Here is a 22,857-nt window from a genome sequence, read left to right as displayed (position 1 = left end):
GTTAAAACATGCTTGGATTTAGAAAACATCTCGCTGTAAAGAGCAGTGGGTACTGGTGTTGACATCTCTCCGTAACACTGGTATAGTAATCATTAAAGCTGAAGGATACTTCAGTGTGAATTCATATGACTTCCAGTGAAATCTGGTTTCATATTCAAACTAAAACAGTTGATATGTGTATAATGTTCCCTTCCTTATTTAATTTAAAAGAACCTCCTTCCAAAACGTATGAATAAATAAGTATATTGTCATATTATTATGCTATGATGAGATGCTTAGAATTACGATAAAGTTATACATTCAGTGCACAGTGGACTTTTCCATTTTAGCATTCGTTACAGATATAAGTATTAAATGATTGAGCAATATAGTTTAGCATAAAGGGTATATAACACTGTGGACTCAAATCCAGGACTGTCTGAATTTGAATCCCGACTGACACTAAGTTCTCTGTCTTTGGGCAAGTAATTTAACCTCACTTTTTCTCATGTTTCTCATCAATTAAAAGACGTAATAATAGTATCTACTTCATAGGGTTATTGTGAGGAATAAAATACTTTGAACAGTTTCACATCATTAGTGCTTAGTCATTGTTAACTTAGTGCATGGCATATAGTGAGCACTGTCTATTACCTATGCTTATACCATTATTATGTGCTCAGAGTTAGATATACAGAACTTTAAAGTGGTCTTTATTACCAAGAGTGTACATAATTTTGAGTGCTTGTATAAAAAGATGGGTTAGAGCTACTAAGTCTAAAATACACCTGTGCCCAGAAACACATAACAACTAAGAACAAGAGAGCTCACACTGTATCAACAGTGTTCTGCCTGTTTTTATAATACTAACTTAAATTGGAAAAATAAATTATAGTCACCACCTTCTATTTCTCTTACAGTAATCTTCTGTTATAGGTCTGTACAATTGTAAAATAGGAAATAATTTGAGAAAGCTATGTATATTTCTCCTTCAATTGTTATAAATCTGTTAATTTACTGTCTGTTTACATATCAGGGGACATGGTTTACCTTAAAAGTTATAACTGAATCTGTACAATAAAAGGTTTTATTACAGGTATTATTACCAAATAATTCTACATATCTTTTATTAAGAGCAAAATAGGTTTTTTCAGCCTAGAGGCTCCTCTAAGAATTTAAAGCTCTGATTTAGTACAGTTTAAATTATATTTAAAATACTAAATTCAGAAAAGGAGTCAGTATTGACAATCACTTTATAAATCTGTTAATTTTACTGTCTTTTTACATTTCAGGGGTCATGGTTTAACCTAACATAATTGAATCTGTACAATAATAAAAGTTTTTATTATGGATATTATTAGCAAACAAGTCTACATATCCTTTATTAAGAGCAAAATAGAAAATAGCTCAAACCAAATTGCAGTGGGATATGTTGTGTTGTAACAGTAGAAATGTAAGACTGATTCCCTACCATGTTTTTTCAGCTCATTAGCACAGTTTGATAAAGTAAAATGTTTAAAAGCAAGATGAATGAAATTACTGCTACATCAATGCCAAACTAAAGTAAAACCGATTATAATAGAAATCTAGACTAAAAATTTGCCATGTAGAAAGTCTGTGGCTATAGTGGTTGAGGATCTATAAAATAAAAGCTGTCTGGGAAGAGGGAAAGGTCGGGATGATTTATTGATTGCTTGTATGTTTTGTTTTTTTTCTGAACAATCCCTTCCCCCTCATGAAAAAAAAGTAGGGAGATTAAACATATATCTCTTACCAAATATCACACCATTATTACTTTTTCAAACAAAATTTATTTGGTGTTTTTGTCTATTTTGCACTAAGTGTATGGGTTTGCATGTAAATTTGCTTCCATCACAGGGCTGATAGAGATATCCAGTATTAACGGATGTTCAATTCAAACATCAAATAACTTACTTTCAAGATGTTTTTTAATGATTTACTTCATAGCTTTCAAATTCTGAAGGCACTTTGGAGATCATCTAGATTGATGAGTCTTAAAGTTTGGCCTATGGACTGGCACCAACAGCATCAGCATCACTTGGAAATTTTTTGGAAGTTCAGATTCTTGGGCCCAAACCAGAACTACTGTATCAGAAACTCGGAGGTGCGGGTTGCGGAGGGACACCAATCTGTATTTTAACAAGCCCTCTGAGTAATCCTGATGCATGCTAAAAGTTAAGAGTCACTTATCTAGATAACACAGCTACTGAGGAAGATGTTTTTTACCATAGTGCGTCAAGTAAAATTACACACTACTTGCTTTTGAGGTCAGTTGGAAAGGAAACTTTTTTTCTCGGGCAGTAGATACCTTTGTATTATATCTAGAACAAAATGACTATCTTTTATGTGTTAGGCTGCCTGAATGTTCTCTCTGTAGTTGAACAGACTGGGTATAAAGTATTTGGGACAGCAAACAAATTAGTCTTTGGCCAAAGCTACACATCAAATTGGCTGTAAGATAGACTTTCAGGGGAAAACTGCAACATTTTTAATTGCCTGAGTCTGCTTTACTTTAGAATTGGTGGGAAATAGCTGGATTGCCCAGACTTTCCACAGAAAAGGAACAAAGAGAAATAGCAGTATTCCCATAGGAGTAGTGGAGACTTAGATGACATAACCACCACCATTTATGAGACCCTAACAAGCCTCCTAAAGCTGAAAATTTGTCAGTTTATTGGTGAATTCCGCATGATGGCCTGTTATCAATGTAGCTGATTTTATTCTTTCATATGTGAAAGAGAACTAAACATTAGAAGCTAAAAAAAAGGTTAAGACTGTGGTTGAAAGTGACATGTTTATTTTTCTATATTTTCATTCTCTCTGTACCCTAAATATTTTTTGTTATCCAGAGATCAGTACATTTTTTAAAATATATATTTATTCCATTTTAGTGTACCTAATAATACAGATTATGCTATGAAAATGTCATTATAACTTGCAATATAAATGTTCTGCTACTTGAATAAATGAGAATCAAATAAAATTGACTTTCTAGTAATGTTTATTATTAGGTCACTCTCAAACTAGATTGACCGTTTAAGACAAAGATCAGCAAACACTATTCCTTATAAAATTTTTCTTAAAGGAACAGATAGTAAATAATTAGGCTTTGTAGGTTAATGCAAAATCAAGGATATTAAGTTTTTATTTAACCATTTAAAATGTAACTATTTAAAAATGTAAAAGCTATTCTCAGCTCATTAGTCATAAAAAAAAGAAAAAGAAAAAAAGGCAGATGGCCAAGTTTGGCCTGCAAGCGATAGTTTACCAGCCCTTGACTTATGATAAAGAGAATTCTTAGATATTTACCCTTCGTATTTTGAGGTGGTGTAAATCAATGATTACAATATATGTTAATTATGTATTTCTACATAATATTGTTGACAATAAATTTGATTAACAAATTCTTTTTCTCCAAAATATTTTAAAAATATAAACATTAGTCCTTCCTCAAATAACTTACTAAGCATTCCAAATTATAGAATTTAATTTCACGATATTTACATTAATGGGGAATCAGGAAGATGAGTTCTAGGTGGCTCTTCAAGATAACTTTAGAATATTATGAAAGCATAGATAGATATGAAAATTTATATCAATTCATGAATAAGAAAGAATAAATTTGCTAGCGAGAGAAGAGAAAAAAAGAAAATACATGATAATATGAAGAGAAACTGATTGTGTTTTATGAATGTGTAAAAAATTCAGACTGCACCCTCGCTCACCTCTCCGCCCAGAGCCAGTCTGCGCTGCCGCAGCGGCCCAGCCCTCCGCCACCTTCCGCAGTCATGTCCACCAGGTCCGCATCCTTCTCCCACCATAGGATGTTCGGCAGCCCAGGCACCGCCAGCTGGCTGAGCTCCAGCTGGAGCTGTGTGACCAAATCCTCCCACACTTACAGCCTTAGCAGCGCGCTGCGCTTCAGCACCAGCCGCGGTGTGTACGCCTCATCCCCCAGCAGTGTGTATGCCACATGCTCCTCAGCCGTGCGCCTGCGGAGCAGTGTTCCCAGTGTGCGGCTGCTGTAGGATGTGGTAGTCTCACTGGCCGACGTCATCAACACCAAGTTCAAGAACACCTGCGACAACGAGGAAGTGGAGCTGCAGGAACTGAATGACCACTTAGCCAACTACATTGACAAGGTACGCTTCCTGGAGCAGCAGAACAAGATCCTGCGGGCCGAGCTCAAGCAACTCAAGGGCCAGGGCAAGTCGCTCCTGGAGGACCTCTACCAGTAGGAGATGCGGGAGCTGCAAGGTGGAGCCCAGCGGTGTGGCCTAGGACATCGAGGCTCCGGGAGAAGTTGCAGGAGGAGATGCTTCAGAGAGAAGAAGCCGAGAGCACCCTATAGTCCTTCAGACAGGATGTTGACAGTGCTTCTTTGACATGTCTTGACCTTGAGCGTGATATGGAATCCTTGCAAGAAAAGATTGCCCTTTTGAGAAACTGCGGTGAGGAAATCCAGGAGTTGCAGGCCCAGATTCAGGAACAGCACGTCCAAATTGATGTGGATGTTTCTAAGCCTGATCTCACGGCTGCAGTATGAAAGTGTTGCTGCCAAGAACCTTCAGGAGGCTGAGGAATGGTACAAGTCCGTTTGCTGACCTCCCTGAGGCTACTAGCCACAACAATGAAGCCCTGCGCCAGGCAAGCAGGAGTTAAATGAGTACTGGCGACAGGTGCATTCCCTCACCTATGAAGCAGATGTGCTTAAAGGAACAGTCTCTGGAACACCATATGCATGAAATGAAAGAGAACTTTGCTGTTGAAGCTGCTGACTTCTAAGACACCATTGGCTGTCTGCAGGATGAGATTCAGAACATGAAAGAAGAAATGGCTTGTCACCTTCATGAATACCAAGGCCTGCTAAATGTTAAGATGGCTCTTGACATTGAGATTGCCACCTACAGAAAGCTGATGGAAGACAATTGCTCTGCCTCTTCCAACCTTTTCTTCCATGAACCTGAGGGAAACCAGTGTGGATTCACTCCCTCTCAAAAAGGATACCCACTCAAAAAGGACGTTTCTGATTATAGAGATGGACAGGTTATCAGTGAAACTTCTCAGCATCACAGTGCTCTAGAGGGAAAATTGCAAACACTTGGTGCAGCAATATATTACCAGCAACAATAAAAAAGAAATTGATTTCTTAAAGAAACAGCTTTCAAGTGCCTTTCTTCGGTTTTTCAGGAGCGCAAGATAGATTTGGAATAGAAATAAATAAGCTCTAGCTCTTAAGAACCAACACTCCTAAAAGATTCAGAAAAAAGTTTACAACAATCTAGTTTACGAAGAAGGCTTGTGTTAGAATACTTTTTAAAAAGTATTCTTGAATACCATTCAGACTCCTTTTTTCCAACAAGTATCTGACCAATGTGTTTCTGCTTCAATCTTTGGAAAACTCAAAAAAAGAAAAAATTCAGCAAAGTTTGGAATCATGGACTATTCAGAATTTCAAAGCCTTATCTACAATAACTTATTGCATAGGAGAACGATTGGGGGGACTGTTCCTTATAATATTTTGGGAAAATAAGCACAACCCATTTACAGTAGCAGAACCAGATAGAGACAAAATATGCACAGATAGAAAGCTGGGGCTAGACCTAAACATAAATAGTGCAAGGAAGTCTAGTTACTTGAGAAGAATATGGTATTAGTAGATCTCTCTGCTCATTCTGTCTTTTAGGTGATCTAATACATGCCAGTGACTTTCAGATATCATCCAAATGTTGATATTAGGAACTCAGAACTCCTATGAGCTCCCAACTATAACTGCTAAATCCAGCCATCTTGTCGATGGCTTTGTGTAGATCATATCATATAAAGGACTAGGTATTGAGGAAGAGAAAAAGCAGATTTGGGTGCCTATCATAATGTCTCGCATGTTAAAGTTACCCAATAAATACTTACTGGTTTCAGAATTTTAAAATGGGAGAAGCATTAGTTCCCTATTAGTTTTATGTGTGTGTATTTGTTTTAATGAAGGTATATATATATGTATATATATACACATACATACATATGTACACATACACACAAATGATTTTTTTAAAAATCAGATTGTACAGCAGGGCTTGAAAGGAAAAGGTAGAGTTCCCAGCCTCATCCTTTCTCATTCCTAATTCCACTTCTCTAAGGGACAATCACTTAAATGCTTTGGCTGGTTCTTCTTTTGTTTAACTCTATCTCTAAATTATGATGCTTCTGCTGAAATTTCTTGATTCAAATATAGCTAATGAAACATTAAGCTTATTTGCATTGGTCCCACCTTTCTTCATAATTATGTCACTGTTTTTTGTTTTATTGGTTGTAGTCACAAATACTCTATTTTTTATTTCTGTATTTCTTGTCCCATCAGGTCTAAGACAGTATTCTTGATTTCCACTCTGTAAGAGATGTTAGCTCTCTCACCCTACACAGTTTCTGATGAGAAGTTAGACATCAAATTGTTGGCCCTTGTATGTAACATATTGTTTTTCTCAGGCTGCTTTAAAGATTTTCTTTTTCTTTGATTTTTAGCAATTTGACTCTGTCACACCTAATGTGATTCTGTTTATATTTATCCTACATAGGGTTTTTGGCTTCTTGATCATGAAAATTTGTCTTTTACAGATTTGAGGAATTAGCCGTTATTTCTTCAAATATTTTTTTCTTCAAATATTTCTTCTTCTGAGACCCTAAATGCATGTATATTAGACCCCTGGAAATCATCTCACAGGTTCTGAGGTTTGTTTCTTTTGTTCTCTGTAATCTTCATTCATCTCTTTTCAAATTCACTGACTTTTATGTCATTTTTAAGTATTTTCAGTTTACTATATACTATACACGTGTGTGTGTACATACATATATACATATACACACATACTATATCTGTCATTTAAATTGTCATGTTTAAACATTTAAATGTGCTGTTAAACCCAACCATTGCCTTTTTATTTTGGCTATTATGCTTTTCAGTTGTAGAATTTCCATTTGGTTCTTTTTATAGTTTCTATTTCTCTGCTGAGATTTCCTCTTCTTTTTTAATTAAGAGAACATATCATATCCCTTTATCTCACTGAAAATAGTTATAATAACTGCTCTAAATTACTCATCAGCTAATTACAATATCTGGAGTGTTTCAGGATTGGTGTCATCTTTTCTCTTGATAATGGGTCATATTTTCCTGGTTCTTTGTATATTGAGTAATTTTGTATTGTATCCTGGACATTTTATTTGGTAGGTACTCTGGATTTTGTCATATTTCTTCCAAGAGTATTAATATTTTTCTTTTAGAAAGCTATTGACTTGGTTTGACTCAATGGAAAACTGCCTCTTAGGCATCAGTTCAGTTCACTTCAGTTCTTTATTGTTAGCCGATCTGCCCCATGCGTAGTTCAGAAGTGTGAGCAGAGTTTAAACACAGAATCTGGGCTACCCGCTATAGCTGTCTCTCTCTTTTTTGGAAATTCTTCTCTTACTTTTCAGTGACCATTGTTGCCTTTTTGCCACAAGTGCTGCACTGCGCTGTCTTTTGATACTTCAGACTAGAAAAACTGTAGGTTTTCTGTTAGAGTTTTAATGACCTCATATAGTGCCGACTGGTCTGCTTGTAGGCCAAAAACCTGAAAATGGGAAGCTCATCCCAGTCTGCTCTTTTCTTGTAATTGTCAGCTCTCCTCTAGAATCTGTCTATTGTGTTCAACCTCCAGGGCCATGCAGTAGTTGTTTTATTAATATTCTGTCTAGAGTTTAGAGTTTATAGAGTCTGTAGAGAAGGATCCATCTGGTAGAGAAGCTAACTTGTCTGTACAGAAGCAGAACCTCCCCAATAGGATTTTGAGATTTTCATCTTACATAAATACTGACAGTTTCTCAGAGGTTATTTGTTTCTACCCATAGAAATATTTATGCATTTGGTAGTTGATGTTTAGCTTTAGTGCCAAATTTTATAGAAACTCTGACTTTAGTGTTCTTTTCCTTACTATTTATTGTTCCATCCTTACGTGTTTTCTCTTTACCATACATCCAGCGAGGTAGATTATTTAAATGATAGTAATCATAAGAAAAATTAACAAACTTTTAAATTTGAGATTTAGTCTTTTGCTTCCATTCTTCTTTACTGTATTCTGTAACACTGCTTCTACCTCCACCCTACTACTGAGATTTTTTTTTCAAATTTAAAGAAATATGGTGAATAGAGCAATGTGTTTTATTAGTTTAAAAACTAGAAATGGAAGGTGTCTAATGAAAACTCTAAGAAAAGAAAGACCTCTGAGCTAAATCAGATTTTGCATTTTTATAGACTACTCTCTTATTAACATACAATTAAGAAGAGTAAAGCGAATAGTATTTCATGCTTTTGTGTATTTAAGGAAAGCCAGAAATAAAATTCCTGCTTCTACCTCTAAATCAAAGCCATACCTGGTAGAACAATAGTTCTGTTCTTCCAGTTAACCCTCTTTTTTCATGGCTTACTTTCCAGCAGAGTAGGCAACTCAGTTTTCCATACTGTGTTCTTCTCAGGAGTTAATTATTCATCTTCTTAGTTTCTTCCCTGTTCCTTCCCAATCAGATGATCCCAGGATTTCAGGGAGATGAAAAGCAATTTGTCCTCTTACAAAGCCTGGGAGTTGCTGACAGATATTCTAAGGTTAGAGAAGTGCTGTGATTCTTTACATTTCAGTCGGTGAAGTGTTCTCTCTTGCGAGTTCTTTATTATGAGATTAGTAGCAACTGCACATTCCAAAAACAAACCAGAAAATTAATCGTCCTTCACACTTAATCATTGAAAATGTCTCACTAGTCATTTTGTCCATTGGACAAAGACTTAATTTGCTATTAATCTCCCCTTCTAGGGTTTCATTACAGTCTGCCACAATGTTTATGTTTATGCAGATTGCAGCCGTTCTCTGCCTCCCACATGGACAGCCTAGGATCTTCTTAATTTTACTTTTTTGAAGTTTTGAAAAAGAAAAAAAAAGGTTTTAATTTCCTTTCCTAATTGTTAACTTTTTGCTTTCTTCGTTAATCCTAGACCTTTTGGGTCTGCCTTGGGGAAATCACTTTGGAGTTGTCAGTAAATGACAGCTGACTTATTTACATGCTAATATCAAAGGTTACTTCTCTCTCAGTTCTTAGGTATGTGTAAAACTCTTTATACCCAAGGAATTTTATGTTATCATACATAGTATATTTTTAGCCATTATTGATAGCTAATGCAAAATGGAAAACAGCAATGTGATGGCATTATATATCATTCTCAAAACACTGTTCTAAGGTGATTATTCTATAGTCCCTGCCTTCAGAGAGCTTATGATCTAGTAAGGTTTGATAATTCAGACACAATAATAGTGGTGGATAAAATTTTATACTTCAGATTTATAACACCAGAATCCTGGGTCCAATGTTATATAACTTAAGATACTTTTAAATCAGTTTGTAAAATGTTCAAAAAGGAATGAGTTACTAGTTTCCTCATATTTTAAGTACCTCTTCTCCATCATACTGTACCTTTCCCCATCCCACATGCAGGAGGATCTATGCTAGCACTCTTGTTATGACACAGATTCTACTAAATAGAATAACTTCATCCATTAAATCCACTATCCTTTGGGGTACTATGGGTAGGGAGACAGAACTGAGGCAAGATGTATGAGTAGATTACTTCCTGCAGTGTGAAGTCGTAAATCATCCCCTCTAGATGCCAAATATTCTGATGAGCATCTTAAAATTTACTTTGTCTACGTCCGTGTTCCTCCATTACCTATCACATCATCATCATCATCTGCTAATAACAGCAATCTAGTGTTGAGCACATTTATGTGCAAGGCACTATGCTAATTCCTTTACAAAGATGAATTTGTTTAAATTGTTAGAATAACCTTGAGAGGAAAGTGGCATATTATTATGTGATTACATAGGCCACTTAGTTTAGAGATGTACAGAGCATCTATTGTTTGCATTATGGTTGATCCATAAATTCAAGATCCATATTTTAGTATCTGTCTCAGAGATAGCTCAGTCTGTGGCCTTTAGTAGCACATTATGCTTCAGCTGCCTATTTCCAAAGAATAATAAATATTAATATCTTTCTTTTAGCTTCATACTTTACTTTTTAAATTTAATCCTTTTAACAACTCTAAGAGGGAGATATGGCTCACATTTTAAAGATATGGAATCTAGGCTTAGAAAAGTTAAATAATATTTTGAAGGCCACGTAATGTAGGCATGTAACACAAGTCTCACTTTAAAGCCTTTTCTTTTAACCACTATATTCTTTTCTTTGTCCTACTATTTCTTTCCCCTTACTTTCTCATAGGCATACGATGAGAAAATATGAATTACAGATGTAATAGAGAAGATACATTTTTTTCCTGTAATTTGGGAGAGATGGGGGCATATTAACTAATTTTTAGAACATATACAAGCATGCCACATGTCTGCTCTGTATTATTTTACAAATTACATATATAAATATGTCATATGTTTCTAAGTTGCATACATAAAATTTATTTCAGACTTTTTATATTTTGAGGAGGTGAGAGTCAATTAAAGGAAAAACTTTGGCCAATATTCAGGTTCATGTTAGGGATATACCTCTTCTCAAGTATCATACTGTCAACTTCACATAAAATGGTGCTCCATGAATTCACTTGCCACTTTGAGGTTCTCTGTATTTCTTTCAAAAGCCATATATTAAAAAGAGAGGTCATCAGTCATTTGTAGCTGCTTTTATTGGCATTACTATTTTATATAAAATAATTGGAAAGGCCAGATACTCTGAAATTTTAACAGAGGTAGGATTCTGATAATTTTTAATTATGTTATATTTGCTTCTTGTATTTTCTAATTTTTCTATGATGAAACATGTTTATGTAACATTTTAAATTCAAATGTAGTTATATTACATAGCTACTTTAAAACTCAGAAGTTGGCCTGACAAATATATTGAATTGCTTATATCATTAGGCCAATAATCACACATAAGTCAACATATCCAAAATTTTTAAATTTGGAACTCCTTTTTATATTATCAGAAATCTAGTGCTGCTTCAGATATATGGAAATGAAACCTAATACCATTAATTGGCATTTGAGTATTGTGTTAGAATATTTAAAAGGCTTTTCTGAACTCAGATTATTGATTTGTATCTGCAAAAATATTAAAATAGGTAACTGAAATCTACACTGCCTTATTTTATCTCATATACCCCGAGTTTTACCATTCACTGCTATATAGAGTTGACATTTACAACAATGAGTTGTACAGTACATAATTTGCCTTTTTCTTTGTAATAACATATATGAGTAAACAAAGATTTAAATCTCAATTTCTTCCTGAAATGAGAATCTCTATTTAATTTATTCAAAATTCCATTGAAGTGTTGTAGGAATGTTCTAAAAGTTTTCGCAGTCATTTTTTGGAATAACTTTCTTTGGAGCACCATATCATCTCCATTTTTGTCACTTGTATGGTCTCTCCATATGTCAATGTGTCTAGTATATCCTTTTGTGTAATACAACATAATTACATGAAAATAGAACTACATAGGAGGAACAGACTTACTCTTGAGTTACCTTGATTATGGCTTAGAATCACCAGTTCTCTTAGATCTTAATCACTAAATTTATGAAAGACATAAACATTATTTATACCTCCAAAAATATATAGATAAACATAGTTAATTAATTCTATGCCCCACAGTGTCATAAGCATTACTAAGGCTACAGCAATATGTAAGACAAAGGTTCTGCCTTTTGTCTGCCACATCGTGAATAATAAACATCTGGAAAAGGCAAATTAAAACTCCAGAGATAACTCTTCTTCCCACTATGATGGAGTAACCATAACCAATACTGGATTTGCCCCTCCGCTAGAAACAACTGTTGTCAGACCCTGGACATTTGATAGCATGGTAATGTGATTCCTGAGAAAAAGGTTGAGGGACAAAACTTGGTGATTCTTCAGTCTGTTTCTTCCTCCGGCACAGAAGTCACGGAGAGGTCTCACGTTGGGATGGTGGAGATACAAAATTGAAGCAGCCTGCATTGCTGCGTTGCTGCATAAAGGACAGCTGTCCTGGAAGGCTGCCCAGTCTTGCTGGGTGAACTAGAAATAGACCCTTGTTGTGTTAAGCCACTGAGATTTTTAAGGTTGTTTGTTATGACAGCATAGTCTGACCGTATTCTGACTAATGAAATAGCTACAGTGTTACTCCCTTTTCATTTATCTTTCAGTCTTTCTGAGTATGTAAAGAAGAAAATCTTAATGTGGTGCTAATACTAGCTAATCCTCTTTTCGAGCAAAAAGAGAAGAGTTTAGCTTCAGAACCATTTGAAGGTATTTAGAATTAATGTTCTAGTCAACCACATGTAGCATGTGATACTGATTTTCCAGTTTGACTAGTATATAGTTTCTTTTTAAAGTAAATTTATTTAAATAAAAACATAAAATCTAAAGAAAATATTAGGTAAAAATATGGTTTTAAGGAAGTATGGCAAAAATCATGAAGATACTATGCCAATGAATGAAATTTGAGAAATGGTGCACGAAACTATAGCGCACTAGGGCAACTCTTGATTTAATCCTCTATGTCTTGTCCATTCTGTGTTGATTTGTGAGCAGAGTATTAAGGCAACTGCATTTAAATTGGTATCTAGTCTGAACGTCTTCCCTAATTTTCTGATAGAGTTTGTAAAAGAGCTCTATTATTTCCTCTTTAAATATTTGATAGAATTCACCATTCATGCCATCTGGGACTTGGCTTTTCTTTATGGGAAGCTGTTTAATTCCTAATTCAATTTCCTTACATGTTATGGATCTATTTAGATTTTCCACTTCTTAATGAATCAGTTTTGATCATTTGTGTCTTTCTGGGAATTTGTTCATTTAATCTAAGCTGTTTTAATTTGTCGACATAAAGTTGTTGATAATATTCCCTTATAATACTTTTCATTTCTGTAGAGTTTATAATGATGTCTCCTCTTTCATTTGTAATTTTGGTAAGTTGTGTCTTTACTGTTTTTCTTGGTCAGTCTAGTTTAAGATTTTTAGTTTTGTTCATTTTTTCAAAGAATTAAATTCTGATTTCATTGCTGTCTTCAATTGCATTCTGTCTAATCTTTATTATTTCTTGCTTCTGTTCGATTTTATGTTTAGTTTGCTCTTTTTTAACTTTTTAAAAGCTTAAGCTGAGCATATTTTTCTCTAGTAACTTTTCAACTGTTATAAAATCTTCACTGAAACATAAAAAAGGGTAATTAGCAGTTCTCTCAAAACTAGGTTCTTAAAATAATCTTAGAAATATGATTTTAATAAAAAATTAATATTTCTTGACCTTGTACCAAGTTGGGAGGCATTCTGAAGTACATTTTTCTCTTCTTTGCATCCTATAGCTGCCAATTTGTACCTTTTTCATGGCACTTAGCTTTCTCTGCTTTGTATCATAGCTGTTCATGTTCTCTCCTATCCGCATCTTGAGTCCCTTCAGGTCAGAAACTGCCTTAATCATGTTTGAATCTGCTGAAGTATCTAGTACTGTGCTCTGCACAGGGTAGGAACACAGTAGCATTTATTGAATTGAATATACGATCTCTCATACATTTTATAGAATTGGTTTACAAATGGTTATGTGTAGTTTTCTAACAAAATAATTCTCCCTTTAAAAGTATCAGTCTTTATATGTGAAAATTTCATTTAGCATTAATGGAGTTTTCTTTAAATTAATGAATTTTTTTTTTTATGTTGACATTTTTTTTTTATGTTAACAAAATCCAATGAGTTTCAGCTGTACCCGTTAACAGTAAGGCATATATATATTTACACTGTGTGTTCACCTCCCATAGTTAGATTTTTTCTGTTACCACATATTTGATCCCCTTTACTCCATCTACCACCCCCTCCATCTTCCCCTACCCTCTGGTTGTGTTTTTTACAAGATTAGTTAAATAAGGGGATACCTTAAAGACGAAAAATGAAACAGGAAGAAATTAGATTTATAATTATATTAGAGTTTTCCACACTGTGTGTCTATATATGTTTATAACTCTCAACTATGACTTCTGATGAAGAAAGTACAAGTAAAGAAAGCATCTAGCTCTTGATATCACAACCTCTTTATTTTGGTCAGTAGACAACTTTATGAATGTATGAACCCATTGCTTTGAAGTCATTATGTGCAGAAAAATAAACATGCCAATGACCTTCTCAAATTCCATTTTTTTGTTTATTATTTCTCTCTAGCAGTTTGCTGTCACTGTTAGTGAATAGTTCTATTTGTTGAATTAATTACGAATTAAAAATTTTTAATGACATTCCAATTATTTGGATTTGTTATTTTAGGAAGTTAGTATAATAAGTCTTTAGGTGGTAGGTACTCCTTTAAAAGAACTTATTTCGATACTCAAATTACTAAATTTTCATCAGACTGAAAGTCAGTGTTTTTTTACACTCGTATAGTTTCTGTAGTCTTTGTGTTAAGTTCAGTCGAACCCTTTCTTTTTAGTGGGACCATAATGCCATAAGTTGATGCTGATCTGCTAGCTACCTTTCAATTTTTTTTAAATGCTATTAGTCTTGAAAATGGTAAGACTGTGTAATGCTGCCTTTTCTGCTCAGGTAAAATGAATTCTGATATCCTTCTTTCTAAAGCTGTTCACTGTGATCAGTAGAGATAGGAAAGGTTCATATGAGAGCCCATCTTGGCTTACATGGTAACTAAGGTTTGTGTTGGTAAACATCGTTGACTTTGGATAGTTTGGAAGGATGCTGTTACCACCAGTTTCCAAATTTTAAACCCACAATAGATTGGGGTTTAAGGAGGAGGAAATAAAGAGTGTCACAAATGATATCTCTCCTTCTACACTTCTTTTCCCCCCCTTCACTCCAGGAAATTCATGGTACCCAAAGGTTCGTTTTCAAATAAATTTTTAGAAACTAAAATGTTATGAATGTTGTAAGATTCTGTCTATGAAAGCTCTGTTAAAATTAGCTTTTTAAAATACAGTTTTCTCTTTCAGATAAACTTTCCACTGCTTCTTTACTTCTTTACCAATTCTGTGGTTCAAATCTTTTTTCCCTATGTTTACTCCTAAGATTTTATAAGTTCAACTCTTACATTTAGGTCTTTATCTATTTTGAGTTGATTTTTGTATATGATATAAGATAAAGGTCCAATTTCATTCTTTTGCATTGCTCTCATCTCAATTTTTAAAAAGTAATTGGTGCTGTCACTGTTCTTGTCATCCCCTGTGGCGTAGGTACTATTATTAACCCCAAGTAACTGATAAGGAAACAGGCACAGGAAGTTTCTCACAACTAGGAAAAAGTGGAAGAGCTGAGAGTCTAAGTTAGGCTTTCTGGAGTCAGAGCCCAGATCCTGAATCCCTAAGCTCCCTAACCCTCACTCTTTGTGCTGTGCTATTCTGCCTCTCCATACTATGTCTTGAAGACACTTGCTTACTTGAAGCCACAGCCCTCCGCTCTCGTCTTAACAAACTCATGGATGAGCTTTATCACCATATCCAGGCACTGTGCCTAGTACTTTACATGCTTGAAATTACAAGCCCTACAACAATCCTATGCCTCTGTGAGAAAACTGAGGCTTGGTAAGGCTAAGTAAGGTGCTCAGTTTCCTACTTCTGATAAGTACTAGAACTAAGACCTAAATCTTCTAAATGACTGAGCCGATACTGTGAACCCACATGCATCTTTCCTCTCAACGTCTGCCAGATTCCCAAACTCAAGCCTCCTACAGCATAAGAATTATGTTCCCAGTGTTGGTTCAGATCAGTTCTCAGAGCCATAGTTTCCTGTTATCTCTTATATATCACAATAAAATCCTAGTTCAGTTTTAGAGTCCTTTTAACCATCTCATTTCAACCAGCTTTTTGTTTGTTTGTTTGTTTTTGCTATCTGGTAAACCCTTTTGACAAAAAATTCTCTTACCCATCTGAATCAGCTTATATACCTTTTTTTTTTTTTTTTTACTATGAAGTATATTAAAATTCAAGGCTTCCAAGCAATATATCATGTCCCATCTTCCAAGTTAGCCTTTTATGTTCTCTACTAAGCAGCATTAAGACTATTGGACAAACCTGTCATGCCTGTGATTATACCTTCTGTGTTTGATTGCCTTACAGATAACACTAGTTTTCTATAACTTGGATCAGAGCAACATTATAATCTAACTTATAAAATAATTCAAATTCATTAATAGACATATAAAGTATCCCATAGATGAAGGAGAGATAAAGGTAGAAAAAAGAATTTAATGTCCACTACAAGTTATAAAGATAACCGCAGTTGGAATTCCCTGAGAAGAGAAAACAGAGAAATCTACATGGCACTGAGCTTCACAGATCTCTGGGATCTGGATTTTTCCCCTTGACTTCATCTCATAATTCTCGTACATTCCTCAGATCTCTCTCAGTTTCTCCTGCCATCCTTTAATTTCTTCCTTACCTCTCTACCTTCAGTTGCTGATTTCTTTCTGTCTACTAGCCCCAAATTTTATTATGAACATTATTATTAAGATTTTTAGATATATAGAGTCCCTTGAGCAGGGACCAGTGCTCTCTTTGTCAGAACTCAGCAGGTAAAATAGTTATTCTGCTGCCATGACAATGTATTAATAAAATTCTAGTAAAGGGCCTAAGAGCTTTCAGACTTAAATAATAATAATTTATCCTATATTAAGAAATATTGGATAAACATTTCATTATTTTAGAATCGATTGGTGAGATTATGATGAAAGAGATTCCAATATTGGCTATTAGTAGCCTGCAGATATGCATATAAATCACTTGAGATCTTCATTCGTGATAGTGATTTTTAAAAATAGGCTCAGGTATTGCACTCTTAGCAGAGGTGAGAGTTCTGCTATTTCAAAGCTTACTTTTGGTAGAAAACTGTACTGTTAGCACCCTTAGCCTTTGTTGCCATAGAGATAGTAATGGGCTTCTGGGTTTTTTTTTTTTTTAAATATACACTTAAAATGTACATATATGCCTTAGGATTTTAAGTGTGAATTAGTCGTCTATAGGTTTTTAATATTGGCACATTTCAAAAGTATTTTCTGTATTTTTTTAATACCTTATTATTCTACCCTCCAAAGAAAGTAGAGAATTCTGGCCATTATAATGACTAAGTTTTATATTAGTTTTTACAGGGTCTTTTAGGAATAACTTAGAGTCCCTTGTGGATCAGTAATGGATGAGGATTTTGAAGAACATATAGAAACTTTTGAAAAAAAGTAATGTGATCTTAAGCACTCAATGTCTTGAACACCTATAATTACAACACTAATATGAATTGCATACAAATCAATTTCAGATTCAACTGATACTTTTGATACTATGCTAAATAAACACTTTCATCCTATCATAGTTTATTTAATGGAACTCAGTTTGCAAGTACCAAAGCAGTCTTCATAATTTTAACTTTTAATATATTTAACTGATGATTTAAATGTGTATCAGTAGTGTCTTAACATTTTTCCCTGAAGTATTTATCAGTAAATAAAATTTATATGAGCTTTCAATAAGTAAAACTTTCAATTTGTGAATTATACCTTATATTTCATTTCTTATAAGAATGAATGGATTTCATGGCATGGATTATTACTGTTCAATAGATCTCATGATTATATGTGTAACTAAATCACATCTATTTAGCATCCAGTGTCAGACTGGTGTGGCCTAGTTAATATCTTAGTTCACTAGCAGTTTTGACTTCTTACCACAATAGCTGAACAGACAGGTGATTGATTTCCTCGTTAAGCTAGGTAAATGAATCCTACTTGTGGTATTTATCACAACTGAGTGTGATAGTAGTTACTTCTCGATAAAGAAAACCTTTGATTACAATTATTGTAAACAAAATCCTAAAAACGTAGCCCTATACTTTCCTCAGTTAATACCTGTAATTAATGGCAAAGGAAGACAAAGTAAGAAAGCTCTTTGCTTTATAAAGAGAGAGAAAATAGCTAAAGGTTAAAAAGCAAACAACTTATGCTCATAGTTTTGAATATTAAATTTTAGCTTTTCCAGTTTGCAGTGACTTTTTAACAAGACCCATCTCCTCTATGAAGAATGCAATTTATTTTTTTTCTGGCACAAAAAATAGGGTAACCTGATCTGAGTCTGACAGAGTGTGTCGTTCATTTAAGTGCTTCCATCTGTTGCCTGCTGTTCCCCTTACTCATGACCCATCTATGTTTCTCTTTTTTTGTTTCTCTTTCCTTTTTCTTTCTTCCTTCCTTCCTATTCCCCCCTCTCCCTCTCTCTGTGTCCCTTTTTCTTGTCCTTAGCCCCTTTGAGGAAGGCAAAGTTTGTTGAGAGCCCACGAATTCCAGAATCCGAGCTTGGCTCACCAACCCTCACTTCAGCTCAGAAACTGGACGTGGACGCATACTGCCCTGGTAAGCATGCATGCGAAGTGTCTGCTTCAAAAGAGGGAGGTTTGGAACAGGCCCATCCAGCAGAGCAGTATTTTGCATGTATCCTATTTATAAAAACATATTTGTTACCTCTTTTGTAACTGATCGCATATTTTCCTTATTAGAACATAGTTTTTACTGAACATCCTTTTTTACTATTGATATAATAATGAGAGTAAGTCTTGAAAACAATTTCAAAGATAATTTTCAAAATAACAAATAATTTTATTAGATAGCTTTCAGGGTGATTTTCATGATTTGAGATACTCGAAGCAATTTTGCTTTGGCCTTGTGCAAATAGGAATGTTATAAAGAGATGAATAAAAATGTTCATTCAACGCTACCCCTCTACATACGACCTGTTTTGCCTAATTCCTATTGGATTTTTGGACAGTTATAGAAAGTAGTTGTGATGTTGGAAACATTAAACTTGAATTAGAAAAGAAACATTATAGGTTCCTGATTTGGACTCCTGGACACTCACTTTTAGAAATAGCTCTCCTCATGAATGGCCTGTAAGCACATGTGGGAGTTCACTAAACCCTTCTTGTGTGGGAGCCAAACTGAGACAGACTCATTATCAATGCTTAGATTCTTCCAAACTTAGATGGGTTGCCTGGCAACATCCTTTACACTCACTCTACAGCAAGTCTATAGAGCTGTGTCAGAAATGTTCACAGCTCTAGTTGAGTATACAAGATCAGAGCTTCAGTAAAGGACCTTAGAAGACTTGGTTTTAGGTCTTTTGTTTATTTCTGCTCATTAAAATTGGTGTTAAACCACAATAAATGCAACCACTATATATTTACAGCACCGAGGATAAGAAGAATAAAATGATTTCTAGTTCTAGGGAAGATATTAGTAGCTCTCCTCTGAAATGTCAGGATAATATACCTCTGAACCCAGATAAAACATGTTAAAAAAAAAAAAAGGCAATAGGCAAAACCTTGGGCCCAACCTGATCAGAGACATTCTATTTTAAGAATCACTTTTGAATATTAAAAGACTTAGTGATTTCACTTTCAGAGTGCAGAACCCTGGGTGTCATCGACTGTAGTAGATGAATATTCATTTTTAAGTCAATCACAGTTATGTATTAAGAACCAGAGTTTCTTTTTCTAAAAGGAACGAAATAGCTCTTTAAATGGCACAGTAGCACGTTTGTTAGAAAAATCCTTTTCATGTTTTGAGGTATTGTCACATTTTTTGGGCAATAGAATATTGTGCTTTGTGTTTGTTCACACAGATTTTGGTGTAAAGAAGTAAAACAAATAAATGCACTAATTCCCTTTTCCTGCATTGAGTTTTGGAAGAGAAACCCTGTCCAAGGCCTTTTTTTACCCCCCAGATTTGCAAGTAAGAATGATTGTAAAGGAGACTGAGTTTTCACTTCCTGATTGCCCATCCTTTATATAATCTAGCCCTTGTCAAGAAGCCAGGTAGCTGCTGTTTGTTGCAATGCCATGGCGGAATCACTATGAAAAATCTTATCCTTGTTATTTACGTATATTTTCCATAAGCATGAATTTTTTCTGAATTGGAATTGAACCAAACTAAACCTCAGTTAAGATTTTCAGAAAGCCATGAAGAAACTAAAACATGTTGCCAAAATGTTAATTGTCGTGCTCTGCAGGCTCTTCTTTTCTTATGTGAAGGCAGGTTTAAAGCACAGGAACTTCTTAGTGCTGTGCTCTTTTATAATAAAGTTATTAAACTCTCTGATAATAAGTTTCTACTAAGATAAGAGTAGTGACCTGAGGGTTGAAGCTTCCACATAGTACCAAAAATTAACAATAAATAAATGAATTCAGTACACTGTAAAGCAAACAAATAACTGTCCATTCTTTTTGAATTTCCCTTACATAGGATACGTTAACAGAGTAATGATCATATTTTATTGTATACTCATATAATTACATAATAATGCAGTTAAAGCTAGTGTTCTGATATCTTCTTGTCCATTACTTATTATCATATGCAAATTTAGGAAAATATTATATCTCACAGAGGCAACAGTTATAAGCCAGAAGTGAGATCAGTGGTTCTCACTTTCTAGCATACTTCAGAATTACCTGGAAGACTTGTTCAAACGCAGATTGCTGGGCCCACCCCCAGAGTTTCTGCTTCTGTAAGCCTGGGGTGGGTTGAGAATCTGTTTTTCTAACAAATTCCCAGGTGATGCTGAAACAGCTGGTTGAACTTCCCTACTTTGAGAGCCACCTGGGTTGCAAGGCTCCTGCAGGCTGCTTACAGCATTATCCAGTGCTCGTCCAATGAACAGGGCTGGAAGTCTGTAGGGATCATTCTGCTGTTGACTTCTGAGGAATAATTGGGGATGTTTTTTCTGTATTGTCTAAATTTAAACTTTTTAGTGCCTGTATTTCGCGTTGGAAGAATAAAGCTTTTGTGTCTGAGAAACATATATTCTTCTTGTTTTGTTTTTTGTACCTGGTTCTATGTACCCGTGTCTGGTTTTCAGTGTTGTCCTATATGAAAAGGAAACTGTAGATCAAACCAGAACTAATCATTGATATTTGGTCTGAAAGTCTAGGGAAAGCTACACCAGGATAATACTGTTCATCCAGAATAATAAATTGGGAGATTCAGTCTGCACAGCATTAGATTCTAAAATACCTAATTTAAGTTTTACTTTTCTTCAAATCAGTTTTCTTGTATACAGAAAATGTGAGAAAAACACAAGTAAACAATATGTTTTGGTTCTGCAACTGAAACCATGGAGATGACTGATGATGTTACATAACTAAACTACCAGAGTAGGGAATGTTAAGTGAATTGTGTTTGATAATCATCTTACAGCAGTGGAAATTAAGTGACTTGTATAGGGTCACAAGCAGGTCACAAGTATGAGACAGGGCTGTATTCTATTTTTAGGGTAACTAACATCACTGATTTCAATAAAACAATTCCCAAAAGAAGAGAACAAATTCATAACCACTCTGCCTGTAGTATTACTTATTAGCTGTATGATTTTAGGCAAGTCACTTAGTCTTTTTAAAGCCTTGGTTTCCTCATCTGTAAAAATGGGGGCATAATCTTAAATCAGATTAATAAATGTAAAGCACTTAGCAGAATGCTTGGCTCATAGTAAATGCTCATAAATGTTAGTTAATTTTGTTGTTATTATAGTGATAATCCTGAGGTCTGACACAAGGTCTTAAAGAGTTTTCTAAATAATCAGGAAAAAAAGAGATGTTAAGATTTAGAGTCATTTTTTGTTAAATGTGTCTTACAGTGTTTCAATTCTGACTTTCCCCTTACTAGTCTTTTGATCTTGAATGTGTCATGTAACATCTCTCTGCTTAAATTTCCTGTCACCGCAACATTATATATAACATGACGTTATTTCTGTAATTTAACAAGTTAAATATGTATTTGTATAGATACATAAATATACATTCATAGGCAAAATTTTCTAGAAGAATTCGTGAAACTAACATTGGTTGCCTAAAGAGGAAGAGAATTGGGATTGTTGGGAAGTCAGGAGCAAGTGGGGCTGGTGAAATAATGCTCATGTTAGCAGTGGTTGTGTCTGGGTAATGGAGTTACAGGTGGTTTTAATTTTCTCTCTTGGGCAGCATATATTAGTGAATGGGAGCTCAAGTTTTGGACTTAGTTCTGGGTTTAATTTCTGACTTTGTTGCCTACTGTGTGACTACATGTAACTTTCATAGCCTTAAATTTTTTATCTGTAAAATTGTGAAAAAATGTGTTTTTTTAAATGATAGGTATAACTCAGAGGGTTGTTAGGATTAAATAAAATAATGTATATGCCAAGTGCTTAGCTCAGACAAAATCATGAGATATTAGCAGTGTTCCTGTTCATCATCATTACACTTTTCATTTCCTAAAATTTCTACAATGAATTTCTACTGAAAATATTCAGTAATCAGATGCTGTTGAAGGGTGGCATATTCTTTATATCTTAGGGGGTTTTTTGTTTTGTTTTTTTTTTTTTAGTTTTTATGTTGCACATCATAATAAATAAATAATTTCAAGTGTAGAAATGAACCTTGATACAGATAGCAGGCCAAGTTGACAGTTTTATAGGACTTTTGACTACATGTTAAGGACCAAAGTCCAGACCAGTGTTCTAAAAGTAGACAGGCTTTTTATTCATACCAAATATTTTCAGAGAAATTTGAGATTTATCTTTTTATAATAGAACCTTTTAATTTTTTTTTTAAGTAGCACCATCCTGCAAAAGAACAGTGTTATTTAAGGTGATGACAAAATTTGAAACTCAAGAATGGAAGAGAGTTTTATGAGAGTTATTTGGTGCATATTTGTGTGTGTGTGTGTGTGTGTGTGTGTGTGTGTTTGAATTTGTAAGAGATTTTTTATTTGAATTACTTATCAGCATTGTATATTCTATATACAGCACAAGTATAGGCCACTATAGATAAATAAAACGTTTTAT

General features: G+C 34.5%; 1 protein-coding gene and 1 pseudogene across 6 annotated transcripts in view; both read left to right on the top strand.

Annotated features, from left to right (window-relative positions):
- Window positions 1-22,857, top strand: part of TANC2 (tetratricopeptide repeat, ankyrin repeat and coiled-coil containing 2) — a 293,951-nt gene that overhangs the window by 122,598 nt on the left and 148,496 nt on the right. For 3 of the 6 annotated variants that reach the window (XM_025047067.1, XM_015589791.1, XM_025047065.1), the window contains exon 5: window positions 18,291-18,401. The exons of the other annotated variants lie outside the window; for them this stretch is intronic. In XM_025047067.1, coding sequence (XP_024902835.1) covers window positions 18,291-18,401 — 111 coding nt within the window. The remainder of the gene's footprint in view (window positions 1-18,290; window positions 18,402-22,857) is intronic. 6 annotated transcript variants of the gene reach the window in all.
- Window positions 3,713-5,119, top strand: LOC102884160 (annotated as a pseudogene).

Source organism: Pteropus alecto, unplaced genomic scaffold (assembly GCF_000325575.1).
Source record: "Pteropus alecto unplaced genomic scaffold, ASM32557v1 scaffold134, whole genome shotgun sequence".
In the NCBI taxonomy this organism is placed as follows: domain Eukaryota; kingdom Metazoa; phylum Chordata; class Mammalia; order Chiroptera; family Pteropodidae; genus Pteropus; species Pteropus alecto.
This window is presented reverse-complemented; position numbering and strand designations above follow the sequence as displayed.